Here is a 24,971-nt window from a genome sequence, read left to right as displayed (position 1 = left end):
GCTGGCAGCTGCTCGCCATGACAACGTGGAGGTGGTGAATCCGCAAAGCGAGGTCACAGCATGCCAATCAAGTCTCCGTGCCGCAAATTGTTCAAATTGCATGCCGCTCTTAATTGTCAATATCAGAGCTGCAGGTCAAATTCAGCAGGTTCAGGGGTGGGGTCACCTCACACGGGTTCAACTCCAGTTCCCCGAGCATTTCACACCTCACTCATGTTCAATTGTAACGATACCAACACTCGCTTATCAACACCTGTCCCTTGGCTCATTTATGGCGTTTTTATTGCGGGTCATTAATGTGCATCTGTGTAGGCCCAGAAGATTAGATCGTAAAACGCAGACATTACGCTAGCACAGTATCCGCTCGAAATCCATAATAAACAATTAGGATAATGGCTATTCAAAGTGGCATCCACTGCAGATAGCATAACGCTAATGCTGCAAGCTTATGTAATGGGGAACATCAAGGAACTGGAGCACATGTTGCCCCCAAAAAGGGCGCCGAATCTTTGTTGGAAGCCCCTGTCAAAAATAATGAAAATTAACAATTTTTATGGCCGAGCAGAAGGGCAAATCGACCTTGTGCTCGGCTTGTGTTTTCATCGAACGCATTCAATTTTCGTGAAAATAGATTCGATGAGTTGAATCCCTGCCAGAAACTGCCTAGATATCCCGGTGCTCCAGATCCAGTCACATGAGGTCGTCGATGGCAGCAGCTCTCCGCCATTTCCACTGCCTAAAGAAACACACACCAAGCACCTTACTCCACAGCTTACGGTAAAGATAAAACCACGTAGCCGCAACGTTGACAGCGCCGCTAAGATGCCCAAAATCCACGTGAAGAAGCCGCTGGCGGGACTGGTCATACGTCGTCTTCCACCTGTTTAGCGTGGACTTGAATGACGACCGCGACTTACTGAGCCATAATAGTGTCAGCGTTCATTTCGGAGGTACAGACTTGCACCTTGGAATAGAAACGTGCAGTACGAGATTGAGATTGGAGTAACTGCTGTAACTAGTTCGGCTTTAACTTCCGAGTCTATTCGGTGCGTATATATCACTATCAGGTGGAGATAGTGTTATGGTTTTGATGGTTAGATTTTCGTTTTACCACAACTTCCACAAATCACCTTGGCACACAACAAGCCACGGGCTTAATAGCTGCCAAGCTGTAAAATACACCTATGCAATCAGCACTGGGTCCATATAAGAAATAATAAACATGACACTCCATAATTGATACAAAAATGACAGAAATACAAGCAATTCTATATCAAATATAATTTTTTAAATAAGCGGTTAAACAATCAAACTCCAAAGGTATTTTTGGAGTGTGATACCGATTATTATTTATGACTTCCAAAGTCCAAGAGTAGTTCTAAGAGGTCTCTGACCCGCAGGAGTACCTATAAATCTGCATGCGAGTGTGCATGTTGGCCCAGCAAAAGTTTGGCAGTCCCAAAAAGCGGCAACAAAATGGGAACTGCAATTGGCCACCAAGTACTTTCCAAAGTCTTTTGCATGGCAGTTCACATAATTCGTGTTGTGATAGTCTCGGCCTCGTTTCTCCCCGGTTTTTGGCTCTTGGCTCTTGGTGGGCAGCAGTTTTCGGTTTTCGGTTTTTGTGCCCAAAACATAATTAAGTGCTTTGCAAGTTGTTTCGGCTGTTTGGGGGAATTTGTCATAGCGTGGATGGGGGGAAGGGCACGGAAAGCCCAGAGAAGCAGAGCCCGTTGATAATGTACTAAGTAGTAATAAATTTTACTTTTATGCGAGTACCACAAGCAAAGAAACTCTGGGGAGAAGCGAAAACAAACCAGAACAGAAACCAGAACAGAAACCAGAATTCAGAATTCAGAAATCAAGAGTCGGCGAAAAGTGAAATGGGCCCTGTTCCCCTTTTGACCCCGTCGACGAGCTCAACAAGTTGGCCAAGTTAGCGAGTTCCCGACCATCAGACCATCCGACCATCCGAGCTACCGACTTTCCGAGCTGATGAAGTGGCAGTGGCCATGAGCCGGACTTCAGTTGTAGTTGGCCAGCGTTGGAGTGGAAGCTGAAATTAAATCAAACATCAAACTCAATCGCAAAGCCAAGAAGGAAAAAAGGACTTTTCCGCCGGCAAAATGAATCGAAATGGGGCAGGGACGAAGTGCCAAAAGTGTTAGCAACTTTGCCATATTTCTGTTGATTTTGTTCGCACAAAACTGTGGCCAGGCACGCAGCCACGGGCGTGATGGATTAGCAAAGTTGGAGTTTAGTGGCCGGGCAACCCCTGTTTTTAATTTTGCAAAAATATACCAAACTTTGTGTGCGCAACTGCTGCCGGCCACGCCTCGCCGGGAGGTCAAAGGGCGTGACCTGGTGCGGGGGAAGCCCATGTTCCATGTTTTCGATCAGCTGCAGCAGGACTTCGAGGCGAAATGGCGGCGCACAACCACAGTGAAGCCATTTAGTATCCTCCAGCACTTGGATTGGGAGCAGGAGCAGGAGGCTCACCGACTTCAATCCCACTCAAATGCCAGTTTTGATATCCTGGAAGAATTGTACAAGGATCAGAAGGCTTATGCACGGAAGACCACCACCATAAAGCCCTTTCATGTGCTGCAAGAACTCGAAAAGGACCTGATCAAGGCGGATAAACACACCACCACCGTTAAGCCTTTTCATCTTCTGGGAACCCTTGTGAAGGATTTCATAAAAAAGGATCTGAAAGACGGCTATCTGGAGCAGAAACCCGTAAAGTCAACGGAACCCCCAGCTGAACACAAAGCCGAGCTAAAACCGCAATCCCGCGCTAAGGAAAGTCAAAAGCGGCGACGGAAACGCATTCGCCGCAGAAGAAAGCGAATTCGCCGCCGCCGGAAACGGACGCGCCGACGTCGCCGCAGGAGGAGGAAGAAGAAGCGAAACAAGCGCAAGAAGAAGAAGTACAAGGGCGGCAAGAAGAAGAAGAAGAAGAAAGGCAAGCGGAAGCGGAAGAAGCAGCAAAAGCCGGAAGATCACGAGCAGCACTCGATTTTCCAGCCCGGTCAGGTGATCTTCGCCAATCCCACCAAGCAACCGTACTACCACCCCCATCCGCACGGATATCCATATCCTCCACACCTTCCGCCTAACCAGATGCAAGTCCAGACTATACCCACAGCTTTATTGGCCGCCTTGACCACCAAGAAACCTCATACCACGACCACCACCCATCGTCCCTTCAGCAAGATCAAGTATCTCCTAAAGCACAACAGCATCTTCAAGAAGAAGAAAAAGGAGTACCTCAGCCACGTCGGCCAGGTGCTGTATCCATTTGTCAAGTTCGTGGCCTTCTTCACAGTGCTCAACCCCTTCACCTTGGGCGTCTTCCTGTTCACCCTGATCTCCCCCGCCGTCTTTGGCTTCCTGGGCTTTGTAGCTCTGAGCGTGCTGGTCAAGCCCTTCCTGCACCTGGTATTTGGGGTCAAGCGCAATGTGAACGCCTTCGATCGCAAGAGGTGGCTGGCCCACAAGCAGGAGGAGAAGCTTAAGCTGGCCCTGCGACCGGTGACCATTCACAAGCACTTCTACCAGCAGGGCCCGGTACGATCTGCCCCGCCCGTGAAGCTTCGTCCGGTGGGTCACTGGCGCAGGGAAGGAGATAGTCCTGACACACAGATGCCTCGACCATCTCAGCGACCACCACCACTGCGAGCTGCACCCACACGACCACCGCCCAGGAACCCACCACCCTTGAATCGTTATAATCCTTTGCTACCGGAACATCACAAGGCTCTAAGCTATGAGCATTCGGACCAGCCCGGAATCTTCCTGCGATAGCAACACGCAGTCCTTTCTGTAGATAAATCTTCGATGTATAGAGCAAAATGTTAAGGGAAACTAATCTAAATATGTCTTTAAGTGAAGTAATTACACAGTTGTTACGTAAGATTTCAATTTTAATTTTTAATGTAGCGCTAAAATATATACACCTAAGTGTCGAAGTGATTACAATAAATCTGTTTCTTATAGTTTTTAAGTCCCAAAAGCATACTTTGAGTGATGATCTGACTACACTCCAGAAAAGTAATCAAGGCAAGGGACCTCTTACTTTGGGAACTTGGGACCCTCACATGCGTGTGCTGCACTTAAATTAAGACGATTGTGAAAAGAAATTAACAACGGCAGAGCCAATTAAAAAGTTTGGCAACCATTAAATCGGTTAGCAGACCAAATTTAGTACTTGTAGACCATCTTGTAGATGTCGAGCTCTCGCAACTGCGTCAATTTCTCGCCGTAACCCAGGCGGAGGAGTTCCTTCTCCTGCTGCTCATCCACAGAAAGAACTTCGTGGAGTGGAAGGCAGAGCTGCAAATCTGTGCGTTCAAAGAGCTTTCTTGCTCTCCAGCGAAACTCCTTCACTGCCTCGGCGCAGTCCTTGTGATTTCGCAGGAAGTCATTTATTCGTGGGTGGTGGTGGATCAGCCGGTCCATGGACGCCAACAGGAGCATCACAAGAAAACGACTGTACCGCCTACGAACGAATGAGATGGGCATGTCCAGATTGCCCTGCTGATCCTTTGCAGCTCCTTCTCCACTATAGCGCCACAGCGTGATAATCAGGATAACAGCCACCTTGAATCCACCGATGTGCAACAAAACCGACAGCGGAGTGATCTCCTCCTGCGCTACCATTTCGCGCCACCAGAGGAGGTCCCATTCGTGGTAGATGTACCCGTAGTCAATGATACTCATCACAAGGAGGCAGAGCACGGCGATGTTGCCCACCACTTGGTAGTGCAGTCGAATCAGCCGAAGGACACTCCTCCAGCTCATAGGAATCCTTGGCATTTAGATTGAATGAAAGGAAGAGTTCAACCGAATACAAACTACGAAATTTTGAAACCCCACACGAAAAACTATACTTTTACTTCCAGCAAACTAGATAGATTCTAAAAATAAAGAGTTTTCGAAGTTATTTGATTTTAATTGGAAATATTATTTGCTAACTTCTTAGTAACTGCATTTCTTTGAATAGATTTTATCTCATCTTTACCAGACTTCTGAAAAAAAGTGCTGGCAGTTTTAATTAAAGCGTTTTAACTATTAAACACATTCTAATTTAATTCTAGCAGGTAAGCTGGCTAATAGTCCAGTCATAAATACACTTGCTTTTCTACGGATTTTTGGTTATTCTGCTTTGCAGCAGGGAACCAATTATTAGTTGACCATTCAAATTATATCGCAAGTTTGTGCATATTCAGCACTTAATCAATTGGTATTGGACTCCTGTTTTTTATCTGGTTGCCCCAGCTGACGGTATTGGCATTGGCACTTTCTTCACACAATACTCAGAGCCAATATCAACTGCGCCTTTGCAATTTGCCAACATTTTGCAGGCCATCATAATGGAATCGCCTTGGGAACGTCATTTTGTTTGGCTCAAAACAAGTCGTTCGTCGGTGGAACTGCACTCCATTGTGAGGACGCTGGAGAAGATTGGAAATATGTATAGGAGGGAGTTGGAGGAATGAAGAGTCGGGACTTGAGGCAGGAGGGAAGTGCCCGCATTCAAATGCAGAGAGAGAAGAATATTAGATACAGTTGCATCCCATGAAACCCCTGTAATTGTAGCATACAGTATGAGGTATGTATAAGACTTCGTATCAAAAAAAAAGATAGACATCTTAAGTTACATTTGTATGATATTGATTATTTTTATAATCAGAAGGGCATCGAATATTTCTGCGCAGTGCAACACTCGGAGTGCCAGGACTGCAAATAGAACAAGTAATAATAAATAAAATTGTAGCCAATTCATAAGGATTTTGCATTTTGTCGCTTCAATCAGGCAATTGATGGTCTCCGGGAGGAGGGGGTGCAGTGGGGCAGCTGTTTGCCGGGGATTGGTGGGTGCTTCAGGACCACAGGACCTGCGAACGACTGGCAACAACATTCATTCATATTTGTCAAGTGCCGATTGAAGCTGCCTCTGCACTCTGCTGATCTCCTTCAAAGCCGAGCCACCCCCCAACCCCCACCCACCTTGCCACACCCCCATTGCCATGCCACCATCCACTGGCAGCACAATGTGCGTATAAATAACGGATTTCCTGTTATAAAATATTTGTAACGACATTTTCCCGATTTATGTATCCACACATATCCACACAGACGGATTATGCATGCTGGCATCGGTGCTCAGAATGCTAGCACTTTTCCTTTAAAAATGTTTTGAAGTGTACTGCGGAGCATTTGGAAAAACCTATAGATAAATACTAGTTTTACTTCACTTAAAAAAAAATTAATGTCTTAAAAGTCATGCAGAAGGGCGTTAAATGTGGATATAGTACTGAAGATTTCCCTACCTACAGATTTTACCAACGACTTCATAACACTTGTAAGATTGGGTTCAAAGTATTTTAATGTACCAAGCTTGCAGCTTATTTTCTTTCGCACAGGATTATTTACAACAATTTTACTAAGGATTCTTTGAATCCCTTTATATTTCAAAGGCTTGCAATTACATCTACTTGTTTGAACATCGCTGTACTCACTGGAATATGCTGCATTGTGTCATTGCCAGTGGATGAGTGGATGCAGCCCGCCTTCCAATCCTTGGAGATTCCTATATATAGTGCCACGGAATCTCCGGCTGCCGCTCTCCCCTGCCAATTGCTGCCACTCAGTCATGGCTGACAGTTATGGCTATATGGATATCGATATGGATATGTGCCGGGTAACGTCTTCGGATTGCAGCTGTCAACGCAGCAGCAAATTTCGCCCGTCCTAAATGTGCTGTTCCTACTTAGGAGTCGAGAGTGGAGAACCACTGGATTGATGATGCTCCGACTGGCAGTTGCAGTTGCAGTGGCACTTGCACTTGCAGTTGCAGTTGCACTTGCATTTGCAGCTACTGATGCAGTGGGGGGTGCATAAATCACAGTCATGCACGTGTTAATATCCTGAATGCGCTCGAAAGCTCCATTGTTGTCAGCGGATATCCTGCACACAAAGGTAAGAGGGAGTGGTTGTGGATGTGGAAGGGAAGTGATGCATCCTGTTTTCGGGGGCGGACAAATGGCCACGGGTCAGGCCACAAATGATTCCAGGTATCGCATACCTTCCAAATGATTGGCAACGCAATTATTCCAGCAATCCGAGTCAGCCAGCTCATCGCATCGAATTGAGGAACGTGAAGTAGGAAAAGGCGCCCTGAATGATCTGCGAAATCGTTGAATCAGTAGTTAATCAATCGAAATAAAGTTAAGAGCTATTCACCTTCAGTACGGCTGTTAGACTAACTCGAAAATAATTAAGTCCTGTGATGAAGAAGGGTCTCGAGTTCAGTTGGATGGCCATGGTCACCAGTTTCATCAGCTTGACATTCTCGCCGACGTTGTCCGACTGATGAATCACCTGCTCCCAGTTGGCGGTGTAGTACATCATGCCCAGTTCATCTGTCTGCAAGTGAATGTTAAAAGATTTAATAGACGGTGTGGAGAGTACAGAAGAAACACCCACGGTTTTCAGGAGAGTTGAGCCGAGCACTCCCAGGGCCAGTAACTCCATAAACTTGGCCAGGAACCACACAATGTAAGCCACATTGGCCCAGGGATTCTGTAAAAGAAAGATTACTATTTTATCTGCATGTTCCTATTGAAAGCTTTAACTAAAACCTATTGGGCTGCATAAATATAGATCTCATCCTGAAAATTACCAACCGTGAAAGCCTTGAAGAACAGAGCGCAGAGCAGTCCGGCGCTGAAAGCGAACATGACGAATATCCTTAGGGTGAACTCCTCCTCCACCCGCTGGCCAAAATCCCTCAGAGCGGCATTCCTCCGCAGGATGTGGGTCAAAATCAACCGGTAGCCGGTGGCCACGTTTAGGGAGCTACTCCTCTTCAGCAGCGTCTGTGCTGAGCGACGCAGATCCTGGCCAAGCTGGACATATCGAGCATTTAAGTGCATCATCAGCTCGCCCATGACATTTAGCTCGCCGAACAGCATGCTGGTGATGATGAAGCCCACCCAGAAGTTGAGCAACAGGAGCGGAATAAAGAAGTGCAGCTGGGTGTTGTCGAAGGGGTAAACCTGCTTGTAAAGCATTTCTCGACGATGGTAGATGACATTCGTCACTGGAACCAGGAAGAAATTGAACAGGGTCAGCAGATACACGGTCGAGTTGACCCGTGTGGCCAGCATCTGCCTTTGAATCCTGGCGAACAGGAGTGGTTCCATCTGCTCGCTGACGTAGATTTCCGCATAGAAGCGCTCCAGCAGAGCCCGGAAGCGATCCTTGTGCCAGGCCAACTGGAAGCAGCGTATCTGCAGCTCGACCAGGATCAGATATGTGGGCATGCCCGTCAGCAGGTTGTCCATGTCCTGCCGATTCGCTATCAGGTAATGAAAGTCCACCTCGTTGTGCTCGCAGAAGACCAGGAATCCGAGCACAATCATCACCCTGTCCAGCAAAACGGTCCAGCGCCCCGATTCCGCCTCCAGGGGCCAGGCGACGTGGTTCAGGACACGGTACAAGGACACCGGCCACGGCATCGGAGCCAACTCTCCGCCGGGGAGACGGGGTCTGTAGCGACGGAACGGCATGACTGGATGGACGTCCCTCTGGGTGGACGCCCATTTATATTCTAATTTTAATTGCCGCCGGCCTGATGAAATATTAAATCCATGGCCCCATCATAAATTATTCAGATTCATTTGCGTTTGTCAAAATAAAGCCGAAATCGAAACCAAACGAAACCAAACCGAAAGCCGTCACAAAACCAACCCCGTTGCTGATTTGCTTTCGAATTCCAATCAACTGGCAAAGCTCGGAGTTAATTGACACGTGATTATCAAAGCTGTGGGGATGGGTTCAACTTTAAAGTCACTTATAATTTCTTAAAGCTGTTTTAATTTACCCAATATGCCATCAAATGCACTTAATTTATTAAAAGTACCGCTTTAAACAAGTAGTAATTGAGGATAATGGCTAATAGTCTCAAGGGTGGCTGGACTTTAAACTCGAATCATACCAAAAATCCACTCGCCTCATTGCATTTCCGTCTCGGCGGACGACCGCAAACAATCATTTTTATGATTATGCCGAAATAACACTGACATAATTCCAATAAAACCGAAATTGCCCTGGCACACTGACTGACAGCTCGGCCTTTGTGCCCTGTTCACCTGGAAGAAGGCAGGTAGGCCACCAGCACAGGCGCCAGGACCTTCGCTTCCCCCTTCAGGACTACAGGAAGGCAGTGCCTCCAAGTATGCACCTGGGAGCAGCTGCTCATGTGTGGGTATGCCCCGGATCCTGGCCTGGCCAAATCAAGGGACGACCGAAAAGGCGTCGGAGCAGAGCAAATTCAATTCACTACTGTTGATTCTCCGCCCGTTGTTGTTGCTGTGTTCTGGTTGTTCTGGTTGTTCTTGTTTGATAAAAGGATGAAGGGCTGAGGAAAGGCCAAACAACAGGGAAAAAACCCAAATAATATTAATATGCAAATTGAGTTTTTTAGTTGAGTGATCTAAGCGGATAACCGAGGAGGGCCAAGTCAAGGCGAACGCCCGTCTCGAGGGACCAACACAGGATCCGGATGCGGACTAGGATGTTATGAGGACGAGGATGAGGACAAGGATGCGGACAAGGATGCTGAGTCTCTCTTTGGGGCATTTTGTTTTTTGCTTTATTGATTGCCGGCGGGACGGCACACGTACATATGTATATATCTGGAGCAGCAGTCGGTTTAAATGCGAGTTTCGAATCAATTGAAATCATATTTTATTAAACGTTTACGGGACCATTTCCCACAACCGCCGCAGGAGCTCGGAACTGGGAAAATATTTACAAGAAGTCACAGTCTGTGACCCACACATCGGTGGATGAGCAGGCCGCCGGCAGCGGCGAACGCTTCAAATATAAACACATAAAAAGCATTATACGTACTGGTAGGTACACATAAATCCGTATCCGTATCCGTATACGTATCCGTATCTGCAACTGTGTGGGCCGTCGGCAAACGACGGGGCGGGGCGGGGCGGGTTATGGAATTCTGCTGATTCGCTCGCTTTTTGCGTGAAAACAAATTCCAAAAGAAATTGAAAACATCCAGTCGCAGATTGAAAGCAAACGAATGGCGATGGACGATGGCAAACAGAAAGACCTGCGAAAAGGCACGAATCTCGGAAAGCTGCAGCACCAGCAGTCTGGGAAACACCGCCCGAGGGATTGGCCAAATGTCACGCAACTTTTTGCCATATCTCCCGACTCCCAACACCCGACTCCCGACTCCTGACTCCCCCTTCCCCTTCCCGTTTCCGTTTTGCCAGCTCCAGGCCACCAAATACAAAGCGGTGTTCAAACGAAAGGCAAACCGAACACCCTGCCCCTTCCAGCAATTGATTTATAATTACGACCACCAGCAAGGCCGAACGGAAGTGGGCCAACAAAAGCCGTTTTGGCGGATTTGCTCAATTAGCCAGGTCGGACCTGAAATCGAAACCGAAATGGAAGCCCATCCGAATGGTTCCGAATAACTTGCCCACTGGAGAGTGCACTAAAAGTGGGCACTTTATACTTTATACATGTTTGGTTTTTGGCTCTGAAAAAAGTTATAAGTAATTTCCTTGGCATAAAGGTAAAACAATTATTTAATTAACAAAATGTAATTGATTGTAAAAATATGAGAAGAAAGATACTTTTCTAGAAATAACATATAAGTGAAGAGTGCAGATATTAGGAAGTTATTTTATAATACGGAAAATATTCCTTGTGCACTCCTTTACGTGACTCCGCAGAGCGTAATTTCCGCAGGGGCATTTTCTTTTTCCTTTAAAGTGCGCCTTCCTTTGTTTTAAAGCTCCCGTTTACCTGTGGCATACGCGGCGTATGAGTGACCTGATATCCGGCTTTCCAGGAATTATTCGTTCGCCCCTGTTAGTATGTGAAATATATGCAAATTGGATTATATTCATATGGAAGGGCAGCCTTAGGCTCAGAGACGCCCCCGCATCAGCATCAACCTGGTATAACAAAAAACCCACAGGATGAAACACAAAATATGCTGATGTGCTGGGTAGTGGGTAGTGGGTAGTGGGTGTGTCCATTGTCTAGACATAATTGGGAAACAGCTCCGAGATCTGGTCAGTGTCACAAAGGGAAGGTATTTACTTTCCGAAAATTCATCGAAATACACTGGCTTGTGCTGAAGTCATTAAATTTAATGAAAATGGACCTCATTTGAAAGGGCTATCAAGCATATGACAGAACCTGAAATTCTCAGAAAATCAGATATCTACTTTAAAGGGAAGCTTCGGTAACAAAGAGTTTCATTAAAATCCTTACAAAAATCCACAGAAAAATGTTAAATCCGCCTAAAAATGTAAATAAACAGGCTAGTCTTGTTTTTAAGAAACATTAATTTTCATCTTCCTGTCTGAAGAATTAAAAGAGGCAACAAAATGTAAAATGAGTTATCATATTTTCGTTGAAATGCTTTGTATTCATGCCAAGTATGCTGATTTCCGTTGTCGGGCCATTCTCAAAAATGGGTTGTTAGGTCTTTAAACAGGATTTGTTCAATGTAAACCCATTTGCGCTTTGCTATCTTGTGTATTCTTATCAAGTATACGCACTGATTTCCGATTTAGAACATGACTCGCAGACCATTAAAGAAACATAAGCAAAGTCACTTGAAGAATGCAAACCGTAAACACAACCAGCACAAAAAAGGGGCAAGTAGAGAGGGATACAGAGGGATACAGAGGGATCCAGACAGACAACCGCACTCCTCACAAGAGCCCCTGAATAATTAAAATGTCTATGGCAACGCACATCCTCGCATTTAAGGAGAGCCACATCCATGACGGTCCGATTGCACTGTGGGTGGGTGGGGGTTGCCCACAGTTGGCAGCAAAGCTGCAAATCGAACACGCAGGTTTACATGCGCCTAATCCCATTGTCAGCCGGATGGCCCGAGGCTGAGTGACTCGGAATCCCCTGACACCCCAGCCACCCCGCTGCCAGACCATTTTCCGCTTCCACCTTGAAGGTCCTGCCGAAAGGCCTCAAGCATGTCCGTTATTTTGTTTACAAGAAAACATAAATCTCGGCTCCTGCGGCCGGAGTATGTGGAGTATGTCTGTGTGCGGTCGAAAGGATTCGCCGCCGTGTGAAATGGAACATATCATCACATCCCCAACCCAACCCGACACACCCGACTCGACCCACACATATGTGTGGGTGTTGGCGGGGTTAGGGTTTAGGCGCTTCCTCGATCCCCGCCTCCTCCGGCTACCCACAAAAAAAAAGGAAAAGGACCAAGGATGAGCGCCTTGGGTTTGGGTTCGGGTGAGTGGCAAAAGCTTTGGTTTGCACGCGTCAACTGTAAAATCCTTTTGACATGCAGCCGGCTACTCTTTGGTCCGAAACTGGCCATAAAAAATGGGCTTTAGAAGCTGGGAATCCAATTATAAAGAATTTTAAACTATGTAGCGTGAACAGGACACTTAAAGTGGGCGAAAAGGGAAACCGAGCAAAAGCCAGGTTATTAGCGGATGTAGCCGTGTGTACTGTAGTGTGAGTTTGTGGTACATGTGTGTGTGCTTGTGTGTGGGTGTGTGTGGGCAAGTTATTAAAAGGAAGCCAGTTCTGACAGGTCACAATCAGTCAAGGACTCACCCAGCTGAGCTCCTGCGTCCCACTGTATAAAAATTGACGTCAAATTTATACGCCATTCCCGCTTTCGGGTTTTCGGGTTGCCAGTTGAAGAAAAAATATAGCAACAATCCATAAAGTAAATGTAGCATTTAAACAAACAAACCGGGCGACATCAGAGTTAGATCGGCCAGGAAGAGGGCTCGGGGATGACAATCCGGGCCAGGAGCTGTGACAAAACACTGCAAGCCAAAACTGACAGTGACAACTGGCTGGAATGGAATGACGGGGAATGACGAGGAATGACGGGGAGCACAAGGAGCAGCGCTGATGATGCTGCCCCCCATTCGCATCCCTGGTGCTCCGAGTGGGAGGAAAAATTGACATAAGCGGATATGTTACCCAGCGCCTTTCCGGAGCGTGTTGGGGCGAGTGGGAGAGTGGGCGTGGCACTGGCCCATATAGGCGGATGCTGCAGGAGCAGCGAGCAGATAAATTAATGCGATTTTTCATGTTGCATGCTTGAGTTTGATTTATGCAATTATATGTCTCTATATGGGTGGTGGGTGTGGGTGGTGTAGCATGTGTGCGAATGTGAATCTGCCTGAGTGCGGGTGACAGACAACTTTTGTCAAATACGTCTAAAAGCAGTAATTTTTTATATTTGATATAAGGCGGAAATGCGAAGAACATTTCCGGTTCGTTACCTACGCGCAATGGGAGCTTAGTGGAATTAGTTGCCCAATTGGGGATGCGCTTCAATATCTGAGTGATGGGCAAAAGTGATTGGCGAGGCTATAAATATATTACATTTAAAGTATAAACAATATTTTATTCCTATTTTAAAATTGTACTTATGCTTTTAAATTTAAATCTGCGCCTTAAACACGTAACAAATTCATTTTAATTAAATAAAAAGTATAACTTTTTTATAGAACTAATTTTGAAACTAGTTTTTCAGTTTGATTAGCCAAATGAAAATACATTTTATTAAACATATTTAATGCAATTATTTAAATATAAAAGATCTGCATAAATTCCTGTTTTATTTCTAATACATTATTCTTCATAATAATGTTTTTATGGATATGGTAACTGCCCTTTAGGAATAGTATTCCTTTTCCCAGAGCATCTGCCTCGGCGAGTGCAGTCAACAATCGTGTGTGGAAGGCAGCCGGCTGGGCCATGTTAATTTGTCATGATGCCACTTGCTTACTAGTTCTGCTTGTGGTCCACTCATCCGGCGGCCAGCCAGGAACACTCGTGCTGCATACGGAAATTACACAACAAATGGACTTTGGACGTTGGACATTGGACTTTGGGCTTTGGGCTTTGGGAGCTGGCTGGGGATCCTGTTCGTTTTTCTGGAATCAGGGAACAACCTGAAATCTGTCCAAATCCGATTAAATGCAAATGGCCCCGCAACCCCGACGCACGTACTCACACATCCATAGCGCAGATTAGTTGCGTAAGTTATCAGTGGGAAGTGAGAGGAGTAAGTGGATGGTGGGTGGGTGGCACAGGTGCTGCGATGGTACAGGTGGTTCAGGTGGCTCGGGTGTTTGGGGGTGGCACCAGATTTGAGTGGTTGCACTGCAGCAATCGTCAGTCAGGCAAACACTGCAGCAATTCCCGGTGGCCAGGAGACGACCAGTTATACGACTAATTAATATTTGAATGGCCGATCCGGTTGCATGTCTCTGCGAGACTTTAAGCCATTGCCAGTTGAAGTTGGAAAACTGCTGCTCCGGCTGCTCTACTGCTCCTGCAGCCCAATAGCAAAATAGCTGAATAGCTGAGCATGGAAACTCATTTCGGCCATTAATGGCCGATGGTTTGCGGAGTAACAAGGCGGAGAGTTGGTAGTCCTTGGTAGTCGTCGTGAGTCGTCGTTTCAAAGGAAATGACAGCCATTTCCATTTTTAGCTCCGCTTGGGAAAGCGAGCAACTGGCGAGGACCAGGTCCTTTAAACTGGAACTACACAAATTGCTTGCTTAAAATATGCGCTAAAAAATTCCCAGCCAACCTCCGCATCCGCATCCCCAATATTTGAACATTGTCGCAAGGCATCAGCATCAGCATCGGGATTTTATGTAGCGCATATTCCTGCTCCACATCCCCTTGGCAAAAAAGGAAAATAAAAGAGCCACTTCCGTTTTATTTGCGCAAAATTAAATAAACCGAAATATGGCTGACCATATTGGCGCATAATGGGCAAAAATATTTTTTTCATTAATGCCCCATGCCCCGTGCCCCATGCCCCATTCCCCAGCGGAGTAGATGGCAAAATAAATAAATAAGCGGAGCCAAAAAGGAAAGCCGAAAAGTAAAAGCTCCGACTGCGACCAGCTTATTGTGTGTCAATATTTGGTTGACCAGGCCAACGGATCCAGTTTGGTGGCTAAGTGAGAGCCTGCCTGGCCAACGGGCGGAGGTGGAATAATAAAATCATTTTAATAGTTTCGCCGCCTGCAGTTTTACCGGGCTTTATGGAGCTCAATGAAATTAAAATGAACTGTCATTAAAAGTGCTCCTTTGATATGTTCAACGATTTTCTTGTCATAAATTCAAATAGTTGCTGCTCTTCCGTGGCCACTTTAATGAAGTTAATGTGCTTTTAAATTCACAGGGCTTAAGTCAACTTGATCCCGATTAAAAGTACCTTCAACATTTAAACAGAGTAAGGTATTTTATAAAATGAAATAGCCACTAGGATATATAGAAAACACTTTCGCGCATTATGACTTTGCTATTGATTAAATCAGTATACCATAGTCCCTACTGATATTTGGGTCCTATAATATAACGCTATAGGATTACTCAATATGACTTGAATCATCTATACATCGATACACACTCGTATACACATTTACTTCAAATACAAAATGTTCACATCCAACTGAATAGTAAAGGCCCATTGAGTGTTCAGTTCACACCTTCCGCCACTTTTCCTTTCTTCAGCTGACAAGTGTTCCACTTAGACTTTTCCTCTGCGCCAGTGCCACGCCCCAAAGGCGTCCTCATCTCAAGGATAGTTGAGCTGCTTCAAAGCGATATTAGATGAAAATTTGTGTAAGCCGTAAAGAAAAAGCCGATTCACCGAGAGTGTGAGACGATTGCCAATCGAATTTAATGCGCATTTCTTTTTAAAGTGCCAGCAGCTGGGAACGCACATCCCCCCAGCCACACATCCACCCATCCAGACCGAGACCAAGACCAAGAAGCCTTCTTTTGTCAACAGCAGGGTATTAGGAGGAGAATCCGCCCGAAATCCCAGCCCAGCCCAGCCACCATCCTCCAGCCACCACCCACTCGGGAGCAACCCAGCGAGCCGCACTAATCAACACAATTACGAAGCAGTCGAAGGAAAACTTTTCTAATTGGATATGAAGACGCGCACATGCGTTTCTTTAAAGGAATTTCACTCCCGCAGGCGAGGGTCCAAATATTGTGACAAGAAAATGGCACGACTCAAGACTCGGGGATATCAAGGTTCCGCGCCCCAAGTCCCAACTCCAATTCCCATCTTAGGCTTCGCATCTCCCAACTCCGCGGCTGAAATGCTTTGACAAATTATTTTTAAGCCAATTTACAACTTGAGAAAAAGTATCAGGAAAACATATCACTCCACTCCACACACAGGGCGTTCGGTTGGGTTGGGTGGCCGAGTGTTTGTGTAGGTAAAGCAAATATAATGCGAGGGATAAAAGTGTAAAGTTGACAACCCAGGCACATTACTCACCCGAGGTGCCAGCCATCCACCATCCACCATCCAGGCATCCGGGAGTAGGGGCGGCATTAAAATAACCAGCCAACCGATTCAACGTCAAGCCAGAGCCCAGAAATGAGCATGGCCAAGAGAAATGGTAATGTGACTGGTCGAGAGGGCCCATCCTGCTCGTCCCTCTCGTCCTGGCGCCTGCTTTAGGGGCCTCCGTTTGCGACTCCTTCATTCTGCACTACTTGGGAGCATTTTCTCAGTGTCTCTCACTCGACAAAATGTCGACAGCGTCGGCGGAAACCATTAATTTTGTCACTTTCGGAAGTGTAAAGTGGCGAGCATGTGGGAGCGTGTCGCAGGCCGAGCCGATGGCCAGGTCACCAACTGGCTGGTCAATAGTGAGAATCATGAAAGGGCAATTAAAGTCGGGCACCTGTGTGCGCCTGTCCACGAGTATATCTTGCCACCGACTGCCAAACAAGTTAATTGCACATTGACCGCAGGCCACACGACACTTTATAACCGCGAAACCACAACAGTCGTAAGTTGGCTTAATAATTACAAATGCATAATTTAATAGTAACGAATGATGAGGATTGCCCGCAGGCACCAAACGATAGTCGAGTCGGAAAGGACGATGCTTAGAAGTAACGAGTGATTTAGGGTTGGGTTAAAAGTCATAGCCATGGCCGATCAGCTGCCCAACTCAGTCTTCGATGACGCACATGATGTTGATGCCACTCTTGCCAAGATTGACGCACTCCAGAGCAGATTCCTGGTGCTGTCGCATGTAAATTAGGAACTGTATGATAACGTAGAACAGGTTATTCCTATCGTAGACGCAGTTGTGCAGTTCCTTGTCACTGATGAAGTTAAATTTGGGGTTAAGTAGATTGCTGGTAGTCAAAATGGCACAGTGGGCCTTGTTGTGAACTGCGTTCACCACGTCCTTGGTGGAGCGCTTCTCGTCGCGAATAAGCACGTAGCGGGAGTGGAAGGGTCGTCCGCCGCCCTGCGGCAACGGCATCAGCTGGCTATCCAAGTACACGCAAAACAAGTGGAATAGTATCTGCAGAATGAGGTTACAGTTAAAGATCTCACTTCCCGAATTTCTTTCCTTTACTTACAGCTGCATCGGTGGGCAAATGCTCGCCCCACTCCTGACCGTTGTGCGTTTTGCCCGAGTTCCAGCGGTAGTCGGCTATGCAAGAGCCCTGCGCAAGCTCCTTAATGCGCTGCACCAGGTATTCTTGGTTGCTGAAGGTGTCCAGGAAAGGTAAGAGCATGGGCAACATCGGAGCACATGTTTGCACGAACTGTTGGTTTTCGGCTGTTTTGCGTAGTCTCTCCAGACTCACAGATCCAATTTTAAGGTCAATCAGACCTCGCTGGCGAAAGACATCGTCCACATAATTGATCTCTTTGACCAAACGCTGTAGTATGGTAGTAGAAATCCACTGGAAAATGGTAAAACTTTAGTAGGTTGCAGTGGAAAGTTTTTCAGGCTGCTTACAAATCTTAGATTGGCCACATATTGCGACAGTTTGTCCGTGGAGATGCGCTTGATGACCTCCGAATTGCTGTCCCTGAACTGGAAGCCGCCAAACTCCTCAATCGAGGTGGGAGCATTTTCCGTAGAAACCGCCGGAGCGGGCGACAGCTGGTAGATGGTGGTCTTGAGCATATAGGCCGCGTTGTTGCAGTAGTTCCAGAAGGAGTTGGCCGTGCCCATGCTCTGCACATTGGGAGTGTCCGAGCTGTCCACCATGCTGCGCTCGCGATCCGCCTGCTTCATTAGACTGGTCAACTTTCGAGTGTCGGTCATGAAGTCATCGCGTCGCACCTCCGCATACGGGGACATGTAGGCGGACTCGTTGCTCAGATTGCTCGCATTCAACGAGTTGTTTTGCACCATCGAGGAGTTGTAGGAGGCGTTTTGGTTCGTCTGCTGCGGCGTCCTTGTGGGACTGGGGCTGCGGCGCATGGACTGCGAGCCCCAGCAGGAGTCCTCAAAGGAGGAGTGCCAGTTGATAATGGGTATGTCATCCTCTACATCGCTGTCGGGCTCGTAGCTGCGTGGTTTCATTACGGCTCGGGCGCAAACTGTCCGCAAAGAGTTCTCTACAACAATCAAAGGAGTTTAGTGGATAGAATAGACAAGGTTTCTTGGTATTCCTCACCTTCCGTGCCGTCCAGCAGCCACTTCTGGATATCGCTACCCATCACTTGGTCCCCGCCAAACCATAACCACAAATACTTGCCGAAGCAGGCCAGCGCACTTAGGCCAATGAGGGTGGTAATGGTGCACTCCGCCAGAAACCAGTAGGTCCGGTAGACGGACCGACATGCCTGCCAGATGTCGAAGAGGAGCAGCGACAGCAGCACCACATTTATGGAGCACCACTTGAGGTAATGCCGCGCTTGGGCGCCTCGCAATCGCAAGTCCAGGCTGCGCTGCACCACCGGGTTTTTACTCAACGGCGAGCTGGAGAGTATTCAAGGGTTCATTTTCTGAATCCTGGACTAGTTCCTCCCACTTACCAATTGCTCCGTGTGAAATTCATTGTCCAGTTACTAGTAATGCTAAGAAAATTGTCTGAAGATGTCGAAAATGCCGGGAAACTTGTTTTTAAGTGATTGCACCCACAAGGAGTTAAAATACCACAACGTCAAGAAGAAAAATACCGTTTTGTTTAAATCGCGTTTCGGTGGTTTTGTTCCATGACTCACGCCCGGTCACGCCTGAAAGTTAGAAAGCACCTTAGCGAAGACATTTCCCTTAGCGGAGACAAATTTCCCAGCGGAGACATCTACCAATCGGCGATGTTATAGCGAATATCGAATTTCAAAACGAGCATCTGGGTTTTCTTTTTTATTGGCTCTAACTTTTAGAATTATAACACAAACTTATAAATAAAAGGTTTTTCGTTGCTTTTGAAGCTTGCAACTATTACTGAGCTCCTATTTTTAATTTATCATTTTAATCAATTATATTATTTTGTTTTTTAGGTAATTTATAAAGTTTATTGTGATTTCCGTATCTTTATTCATTGTTTTTAATTTCTCATTACAAAAACGTTATATAACCGAACTTTGAATTTTCTTAAAAAGTTATTATTGCGCTAAAATTAATTCTCAATAGTGATTGGTTTTTATTTGTTTTTAACCATGAAAACTCTAGTATAAAATAACACTTCATTTCGTTTCCTGGTGAATAAAATTTACTTAAAAATTTGATGATGATGGCTTTAAAAAAAAAAACAAAATTAAGTTGGTTTCATATGTATGTTTTAGCCATAAAAGTCTAATATAAAGTAACAATAAACTTGTTAAGTTCCCTTGTAAATAAAGCTTACTTAAATAACAAAAACAGAATGCTCAATAACATACAAATATTTTAAAAGCCCTTAAATAATGAATGGTTTAATAAAAACAGAAATTATATTTTAATTAAGTATTTAGTTGGTAAAAAAAATTATTCTAATTCCACTTGGGCTCGTCCGGGAATTGAACCCGGGACCTCTCGCACCCGAAGCGAGAATCATACCTCTAGACCAACGAGCCGGGTTGAACGGCCGTCGACTAATTACTGAATGTAAAGTAGGCTCAAAAAAAAAAGAAAGAATAGAGCCCTTACATAAGGTTCCGCTCAAAAACTTTACCCACAAGTCGCTCAAGATTACGTCATCTTACTCTTTCCATTTAGCAAATTAGAGAAAGTTAGAAGACTCTCTTATTTGCTGATCCAGAATGAAAAAAACCATTTCACCAAAACTTTGGAAGAACTTTAGAACTCGTTGCAAAGGTATACAAAAGAATGGCTAAATACAAAGGCTAAAGAAGTCTTACGCAGTCTCTTGCCATCACGAAGTTTAAGTAAAACATTTTTAAAGCTTTAATAATATATCTTATATTTGTTCCTGATTTATAACATTTTCGGAGGACAGAACTTAGCTAGAAATATTCAGTTTTGCACCTACATATGTGTTCCCTGATCTTTAAGCCCGCTTCACTGCCCGTCTTCTCCGTCTTCGCTTGCCAATGACTGACGGTCCGACTCCCACTCCAACGCCGATCCCCGGAACCGGAGCCAGTTGCAGCAGGAGAGGATTACTGACCAGGGCAGCGGCGATGCCCAGAACAGTGGCACTGGCCAGCGGAATCAAGAAGCTTTTGGCCAGCAAGGCCTTTGGTGAGATCTCTGGCGTTCCCTTGTGGGAGACTATCTCGTGGGAATCGATGGGGTAGGGGCTGTAGGAGTAGTCCACTGGCGGCCCAGGGTACTGGCCATGTTCCGGTCGGGGTCTATACACGTGGTATGGCACTCCCGCCTCTCCGCTGGAGTAGCTGTGTCCAGGAGCCGGTCCTGGTTCGTAGCCGTGTCCGTTGGATGGTCCATAGTCATACTGATAGGGGTGGCTGTCGAAGGCGTAGCTTTTGCCAGCACTTCCACTGCTGCCATAATGACCTTGAATAGTATAATAGTTTTAAAAATATATTTAATAGTAATCAAATTCATGGACCGATCAGCCATATTAAGTTGTAGCTTTTTTAGGCAGATTATATATTGGTTATTCCTTGAACTCACCCACGCTTATGCGATCGTGTATATTCCCACCCAACTTCCACTTATCATAGGCCTGGCTGAGATTATCATTTAGGCTACTGGCCTGGGAGCCATGAACTCTTCCAACCGGCGGGAGGGCACCAATGGGCTTGGATATGAAGCCAGCTGCAGTGCTGTCCAACTTGGCGGTCGATGAACCCGGTCCGCGGTAAAACTCCGGCGGCGGATCGTAGCTCTTGGCTGCTGCAGAGCCCACGGGGTCCAGTTTCACGATAGCCTGGCGTTTCTGTGGCTGCATGGGCTGCCAGGACTCGGATTCCTTGGACGCGTTCTGCGCGGATGCGAGGGTTATGGTTAGGAGGAGACCGAGGCAAAGGCCAAGGGCCGGGAGTAACTTCCCTTTGGACGCGAACATGTTAACTGAGTGCGCCGCCTGCAGACCGGGGATTTTATATGGGTCCCAGTCCCAGGCCATGTCGTCATCTGGAGTGGGTGCTATTACAGGCGGTGGCGACAAATTGCAGTCAGACAATTTCAAACCGTCGCCGCTTGGCTGCTGGCATTGAGACGTCTGCAGTGCGTTTCAGGAGCGATTAGTGCCGCCAGCTTGGGCGCCCTCGAGATTGGGCCACGCTGTTCTTTCCACACTCTTTCATCAGGCATTATATCAACGCGGAGCAACGAGCGTGTAGTTGCCAATTTGTCCCTCTCTCGGATTATTGAAATAAAGCGTGCGTACCTGAAATCCGTAGCCCACGGCAGGTAGCACCCAGAAATTAGTGGAGTTATTCACGCCCGCGGTGAAAGAAAAACAGAAGCCCCAATCTCCGTTTAATTAAATCATTTATCGCTGCTTATTTTTGAAGTCGCTGTTCAGCGAAGGGGAATGATCGGAGGTGAAGTGAGGACGTGGGGGAAAAGTTACCTTAGCTACAAAAGAAAGCCCAACCTATGGAAAACGGTTTCACGCCGATGGTGGAAAGTGTTGCTAGAACGGTTACGCAATATTTTAGATTGCTCTTTTTTGTTGCTTCTTATAACTACAATCTCTCTTACTAAAGAATACAGTATTATCATCCAGATGAAATTAAAATAAAAACCTTTTGAAACCTGCACTTATGTACATCAGAGCTAAATTTTAATGTCTTCTCGCTACCGAACTTGGAGGAAATAGCTTCTGGCGACATTTGCATAGAAATACAATCAAAAAACGTTGGTGTCTTCCTTAAACTGGAAGGCCATGATAAATACCATATCAGCATATTTAAACATTTATTTTTGGGAAAAACATTCGATTACTAATTATGTTACACATATGAAATAGTTAAGAAGCCATAGCAAAGGATGTTTGTTAGTATAGAAAGACTTTGAGCACATCGTGGATCACGGCGATCATCGACGCCGCTTCCGGTACATTTCCGGCATGTCCTCGGGATCGGAGTCGGATGCAGGCGGTGTTGGCAGATTGCCATCCCTGTCGCCCAAAACCAATCGTTCCAGGATCTCCACCTGGATGTCCAGAATGGCCATCAGCTTGAACATCTTCTCGCCGCGGATCCGGTAGTCGGCATTTCGCTGTTCCGTGGACAGGCGAGCTCTCAGCTGCTGCGGGTTCTTTATGTGGTCCCTTTTGGACTTAATAAGTTCCCGTCTATTTAGCTCTAGTTCCACGTTCTCTGCAACAGTGTGTCCACGACGGTCGTACGTCTTTCGCAGGCAGCGAAAGGTGTCTCCAAAGAGATCCGCATACTCTACGCGCAGGAACTCCAGGAAGGTGATGGACGACCGATTGGACTGCTCCTTTAGGCTCCTGCTCGTCTCGTTGAAGTAGTCATAGATGACGGAGGCGAACACGTTCATCAGGATAATCGCCAGGAGGAAGACGAGCACCAGGTAGAGCATAATACCCAATATGCGACCTCCGTGGAAGAAATCCGCAGGACGGATGTCCCCGTTAAAGCCCATGGAGTACCTGAATCAATCAGATTAGTTTATGGTTAGATGAATGGATAATAATAAGAGAGATACAGTGGAGTTCCCCGACTATCAGTCATTAATCCTAATGAATTGTCAGCTATCAAACAGGGGTGCTATGTTTGGGGCTACCTACCACATGCAGGTGACCACGGACTGAACCATGTGGCTGAAGACCACGGCGTTGTTTCCATTCGGCACGGCCAAAGTGATGCCAATGGCCATGAGGACGACCAGAATGATTACACCCAGGCTGGCCACGGCTCGCCAGGCGGAGAAGAGGGTCTGGGTGAAGTGCTGGAAGACGGAGGCGAACTGGAGCACCTTCCACAGCCGCATGGTGGTGATGCACACCAGGAAGCCCTTCACGATGAACAGCATTTGGTGGAGGCGCAGTGGACGCTGGAAGTCGAGATACTGCCCCTTGGTGGCCGTCTCCACCATCTCGAGCAGCGTAGCCGTCTCGATGTCGCGCATTATTACCAGCACGGTCATGATGGCGTTCAGTATGCATATGGTCAAGTCCACCATGGTCCAAGCTTCGTGGGCGGCGGCCGGATTGTGCCAGATCTTCGAGAGCACACCGCGGACGAACAAGATGACCAGGACGGTGTGTACAAAGAGTATGAAAAGCTCGATGTTTCTTCTCGACTCCACACTTCCCAGCATTCTCACTGAATCCACGTGCACCCGGGGTATCTGGATTCCGAATGGGGTGTTCTCCAAGCGCAAAGTGAGCAACGTGAAGAGGTTGGCATCCGCGTTGTACATCGTCAAGTCGATGAACAGAGCCGAAGTATTTTTATCCAGCCAGCCGTAGGACTGCAGGTACTGGATCTGCTGTATGCAGTGTACCTATCAGAATTGTAAACTAACTAAATATTTACAAATATCTCCTCGTATTATCCAAACCTTTGTGCTCATCATGAGCACCTCGTAGCCACCGACTTCCGGGTAGTTGAGCAAATAGCCATAATGGTCGTAGTTGAGCAGCAGGCCATTCAGAAAACTGGGCTCGAACTGGGCCGGCACAAAGGGGTCGTAGATCCGCCAGAACTTCTCCGTGTAATGCATCCGGTGATAGGGAAGACGCCACTCCGGCGCATAGGTCTTCGTGTCCCACTCGGGCGTGCCCAGTCCAATGTGGCAGTCCACAGGACGCACTTGGCGCAGGCGCACCACGCCGATGTTCTGCCACTGCTCCATGGCCCACCAGCCCTCGTAGCCGTATGTTCCCGGCGCGAAGAAGGCTTCGATCATGGTGATCTGCAGATAGCTGTGTATCTAACGGATGACTTAGGTTAGGACCTTTCGTGGAATAGTTAGGTCCATGTAACCCCATAGCATTTCATGCTGTTATATAGCAAACGTGAGTTATTGAGGAGCATAAGCTATACGGCAATCCCATTTGTGGGAGTTTCTTTTATAAATAAGTAATTCAGTATTGCAAGCATCTTTATAAAGAGTATACATTTAAATAACACTTCTCACCTGGTATATGAAGTACACCTGCGACAGGCCAAAGGTGACCGAGGTGTTGTCCCCGAAGAGGCGCTGCATGTTGTAGGTGTTGAAGTAATTAGCCTGGTCCTCCTGCAACACCACCAGCAGCATTAGGGCAATGAAGTAGGACCCATAGAGCAACAGGTCCCCAGCAATGCGTTTGTATCTCTGGTTGAGCAGCTCGTTCGTGTGGCCCTCGGTGATCAGGAGCTCGGAGCGCAGACTGCGCAGCCGGATCCGCAAGTAGCTGATGTGGTTCATGGTGGGCACTCCCTCCTCCGCCTTGTAGGGCGGGTCCTCCTGCGGCCAGGTGGCATAATCGATGCCCAGAATGAGGAAGCGGATGGGTTCTAGGATGAGATATTGGAAAAAGAACACCAGGACGATGGTCACCAGCATCGTCTTGAATCTCTGGGGCTCGTGCATGAATCCCGAGAAGATGGATACCAGGGTGAAGCACACCAGCAACACGGTTGCGGTCACGGCGAAACACGCGAAGTTCTTGCGGCTCATATTATTGAAACCCATTTTAACTGCCTTTCTTTGAAATTGCTGCAAGTCCTAGCTAAAACTCA

General features: G+C 46.8%; 6 protein-coding genes and 1 non-coding gene across 7 annotated transcripts; 1 reads left to right on the top strand and 6 right to left on the bottom strand.

Annotated features, from left to right (window-relative positions):
- The first annotated feature begins 2,136 nt into the window (after window positions 1-2,136).
- On the top strand, window positions 2,137-3,807 carry LOC122618128. Its single transcript, XM_043794270.1, has one exon. The coding sequence runs from the start codon at window positions 2,137-2,139 to the stop codon at window positions 3,805-3,807; it is 1,671 nt and encodes a 556-aa protein (XP_043650205.1).
- A 106-nt stretch (window positions 3,808-3,913) lies between these two features.
- Window positions 3,914-4,908, bottom strand: LOC122617490. Its single transcript, XM_043793371.1, has one exon. It carries the CDS (start codon window positions 4,816-4,818, stop codon window positions 4,204-4,206), a length of 615 nt encoding a protein of 204 aa, XP_043649306.1. The 5' UTR covers window positions 4,819-4,908; the 3' UTR covers window positions 3,914-4,203.
- A 1,645-nt stretch (window positions 4,909-6,553) lies between these two features.
- Window positions 6,554-8,576, bottom strand: LOC122617597 (odorant receptor 74a). Its single transcript, XM_043793517.1, has 4 exons — window positions 7,692-8,576; window positions 7,492-7,587; window positions 7,249-7,431; window positions 6,554-7,191 (listed from the first exon to the last, which is right to left on the bottom strand). Exons 1-4 carry the CDS (start codon window positions 8,574-8,576, stop codon window positions 7,141-7,143), a joined length of 1,215 nt encoding a protein of 404 aa, XP_043649452.1. The 3' UTR covers window positions 6,554-7,140.
- An 8,262-nt stretch (window positions 8,577-16,838) lies between these two features.
- LOC122616722 (transmembrane protein 209) lies at window positions 16,839-19,051 on the bottom strand. Its single transcript, XM_043792271.1, has 5 exons — window positions 18,894-19,051; window positions 18,533-18,837; window positions 17,866-18,473; window positions 17,480-17,809; window positions 16,839-17,421 (listed from the first exon to the last, which is right to left on the bottom strand). Exons 1-5 carry the CDS (start codon window positions 18,914-18,916, stop codon window positions 17,059-17,061), a joined length of 1,629 nt encoding a protein of 542 aa, XP_043648206.1. The 5' UTR covers window positions 18,917-19,051; the 3' UTR covers window positions 16,839-17,058.
- A 793-nt stretch (window positions 19,052-19,844) lies between these two features.
- Window positions 19,845-19,916, bottom strand: Trnap-cgg. The gene has a single exon. It is a non-coding gene; the product is annotated as a tRNA-Pro (tRNA).
- Window positions 19,917-20,350: 434 nt separating this feature from the next.
- Window positions 20,351-21,334, bottom strand: LOC122617934. The gene is made up of 2 exons (XM_043793997.1): window positions 20,941-21,334; window positions 20,351-20,820 (listed from the first exon to the last, which is right to left on the bottom strand). The coding sequence occupies exons 1-2, from the start codon at window positions 21,332-21,334 to the stop codon at window positions 20,351-20,353; spliced, it is 864 nt and encodes a 287-aa protein (XP_043649932.1).
- A 937-nt stretch (window positions 21,335-22,271) lies between these two features.
- LOC122617436 (polycystin-2) lies at window positions 22,272-24,955 on the bottom strand. The gene is made up of 4 exons (XM_043793292.1): window positions 24,385-24,955; window positions 23,806-24,177; window positions 23,030-23,748; window positions 22,272-22,891 (listed from the first exon to the last, which is right to left on the bottom strand). The coding sequence occupies exons 1-4, from the start codon at window positions 24,922-24,924 to the stop codon at window positions 22,312-22,314; spliced, it is 2,211 nt and encodes a 736-aa protein (XP_043649227.1). The 5' UTR covers window positions 24,925-24,955; the 3' UTR covers window positions 22,272-22,311.
- Window positions 24,956-24,971: the final 16 nt, after the last annotated feature.

The sequence above is a fragment of the Drosophila teissieri genome, chromosome 3L (genome assembly GCF_016746235.2).
Source record: "Drosophila teissieri strain GT53w chromosome 3L, Prin_Dtei_1.1, whole genome shotgun sequence".
Classification (NCBI taxonomy): Eukaryota; Metazoa; Arthropoda; class Insecta; order Diptera; family Drosophilidae; genus Drosophila; species Drosophila teissieri.
The sequence above is the reverse complement of the archived record's forward strand: the minus strand, read 5'-3'. Positions and strand labels throughout refer to the sequence as shown.

Coding starts and splice junctions, on each gene's coding strand:
- LOC122618128 (XM_043794270.1), top strand. CDS start 2,137: ATGGGGCAGGGACGAAGTGCCAAAAGTGTTAGCAACTTTGCCATATTT.
- LOC122617490 (XM_043793371.1), bottom strand. CDS start 4,818: ATGCCAAGGATTCCTATGAGCTGGAGGAGTGTCCTTCGGCTGATTCGA.
- LOC122617597 (XM_043793517.1), bottom strand. CDS start 8,576: ATGCCGTTCCGTCGCTACAGACCCCGTCTCCCCGGCGGAGAGTTGGCT. Junction 7,588..7,691: donor TGTTCTTCAAGGCTTTCACG/GTTGGTAATTTT, acceptor TTTCTTTTACAG/AATCCCTGGGCCAATGTGGC. Junction 7,192..7,248: donor GTCTAACAGCCGTACTGAAG/GTGAATAGCTCT, acceptor ACGATTTCGCAG/ATCATTCAGGGCGCCTTTTC.
- LOC122616722 (XM_043792271.1), bottom strand. CDS start 18,916: ATGAATTTCACACGGAGCAATTG. Junction 18,838..18,893: donor AATTTCACACGGAGCAATTG/GTAAGTGGGAGG, acceptor AATACTCTCCAG/CTCGCCGTTGAGTAAAAACC. Junction 17,422..17,479: donor ATTTGCCCACCGATGCAGCT/GTAAGTAAAGGA, acceptor CTCATTCTGCAG/ATACTATTCCACTTGTTTTG.
- LOC122617934 (XM_043793997.1), bottom strand. CDS start 21,334: ATGTTCGCGTCCAAAGGGAAGTTACTCCCGGCCCTTGGCCTTTGCCTC. Junction 20,821..20,940: donor ACACGATCGCATAAGCGTGG/GTGAGTTCAAGG, acceptor ATACTATTCAAG/GTCATTATGGCAGCAGTGGA.
- LOC122617436 (XM_043793292.1), bottom strand. CDS start 24,924: ATGGGTTTCAATAATATGAGCCGCAAGAACTTCGCGTGTTTCGCCGTG. Junction 24,178..24,384: donor AGGTGTACTTCATATACCAG/GTGAGAAGTGTT, acceptor GTCATCCGTTAG/ATACACAGCTATCTGCAGAT. Junction 23,749..23,805: donor TGCTCATGATGAGCACAAAG/GTTTGGATAATA, acceptor CAATTCTGATAG/GTACACTGCATACAGCAGAT.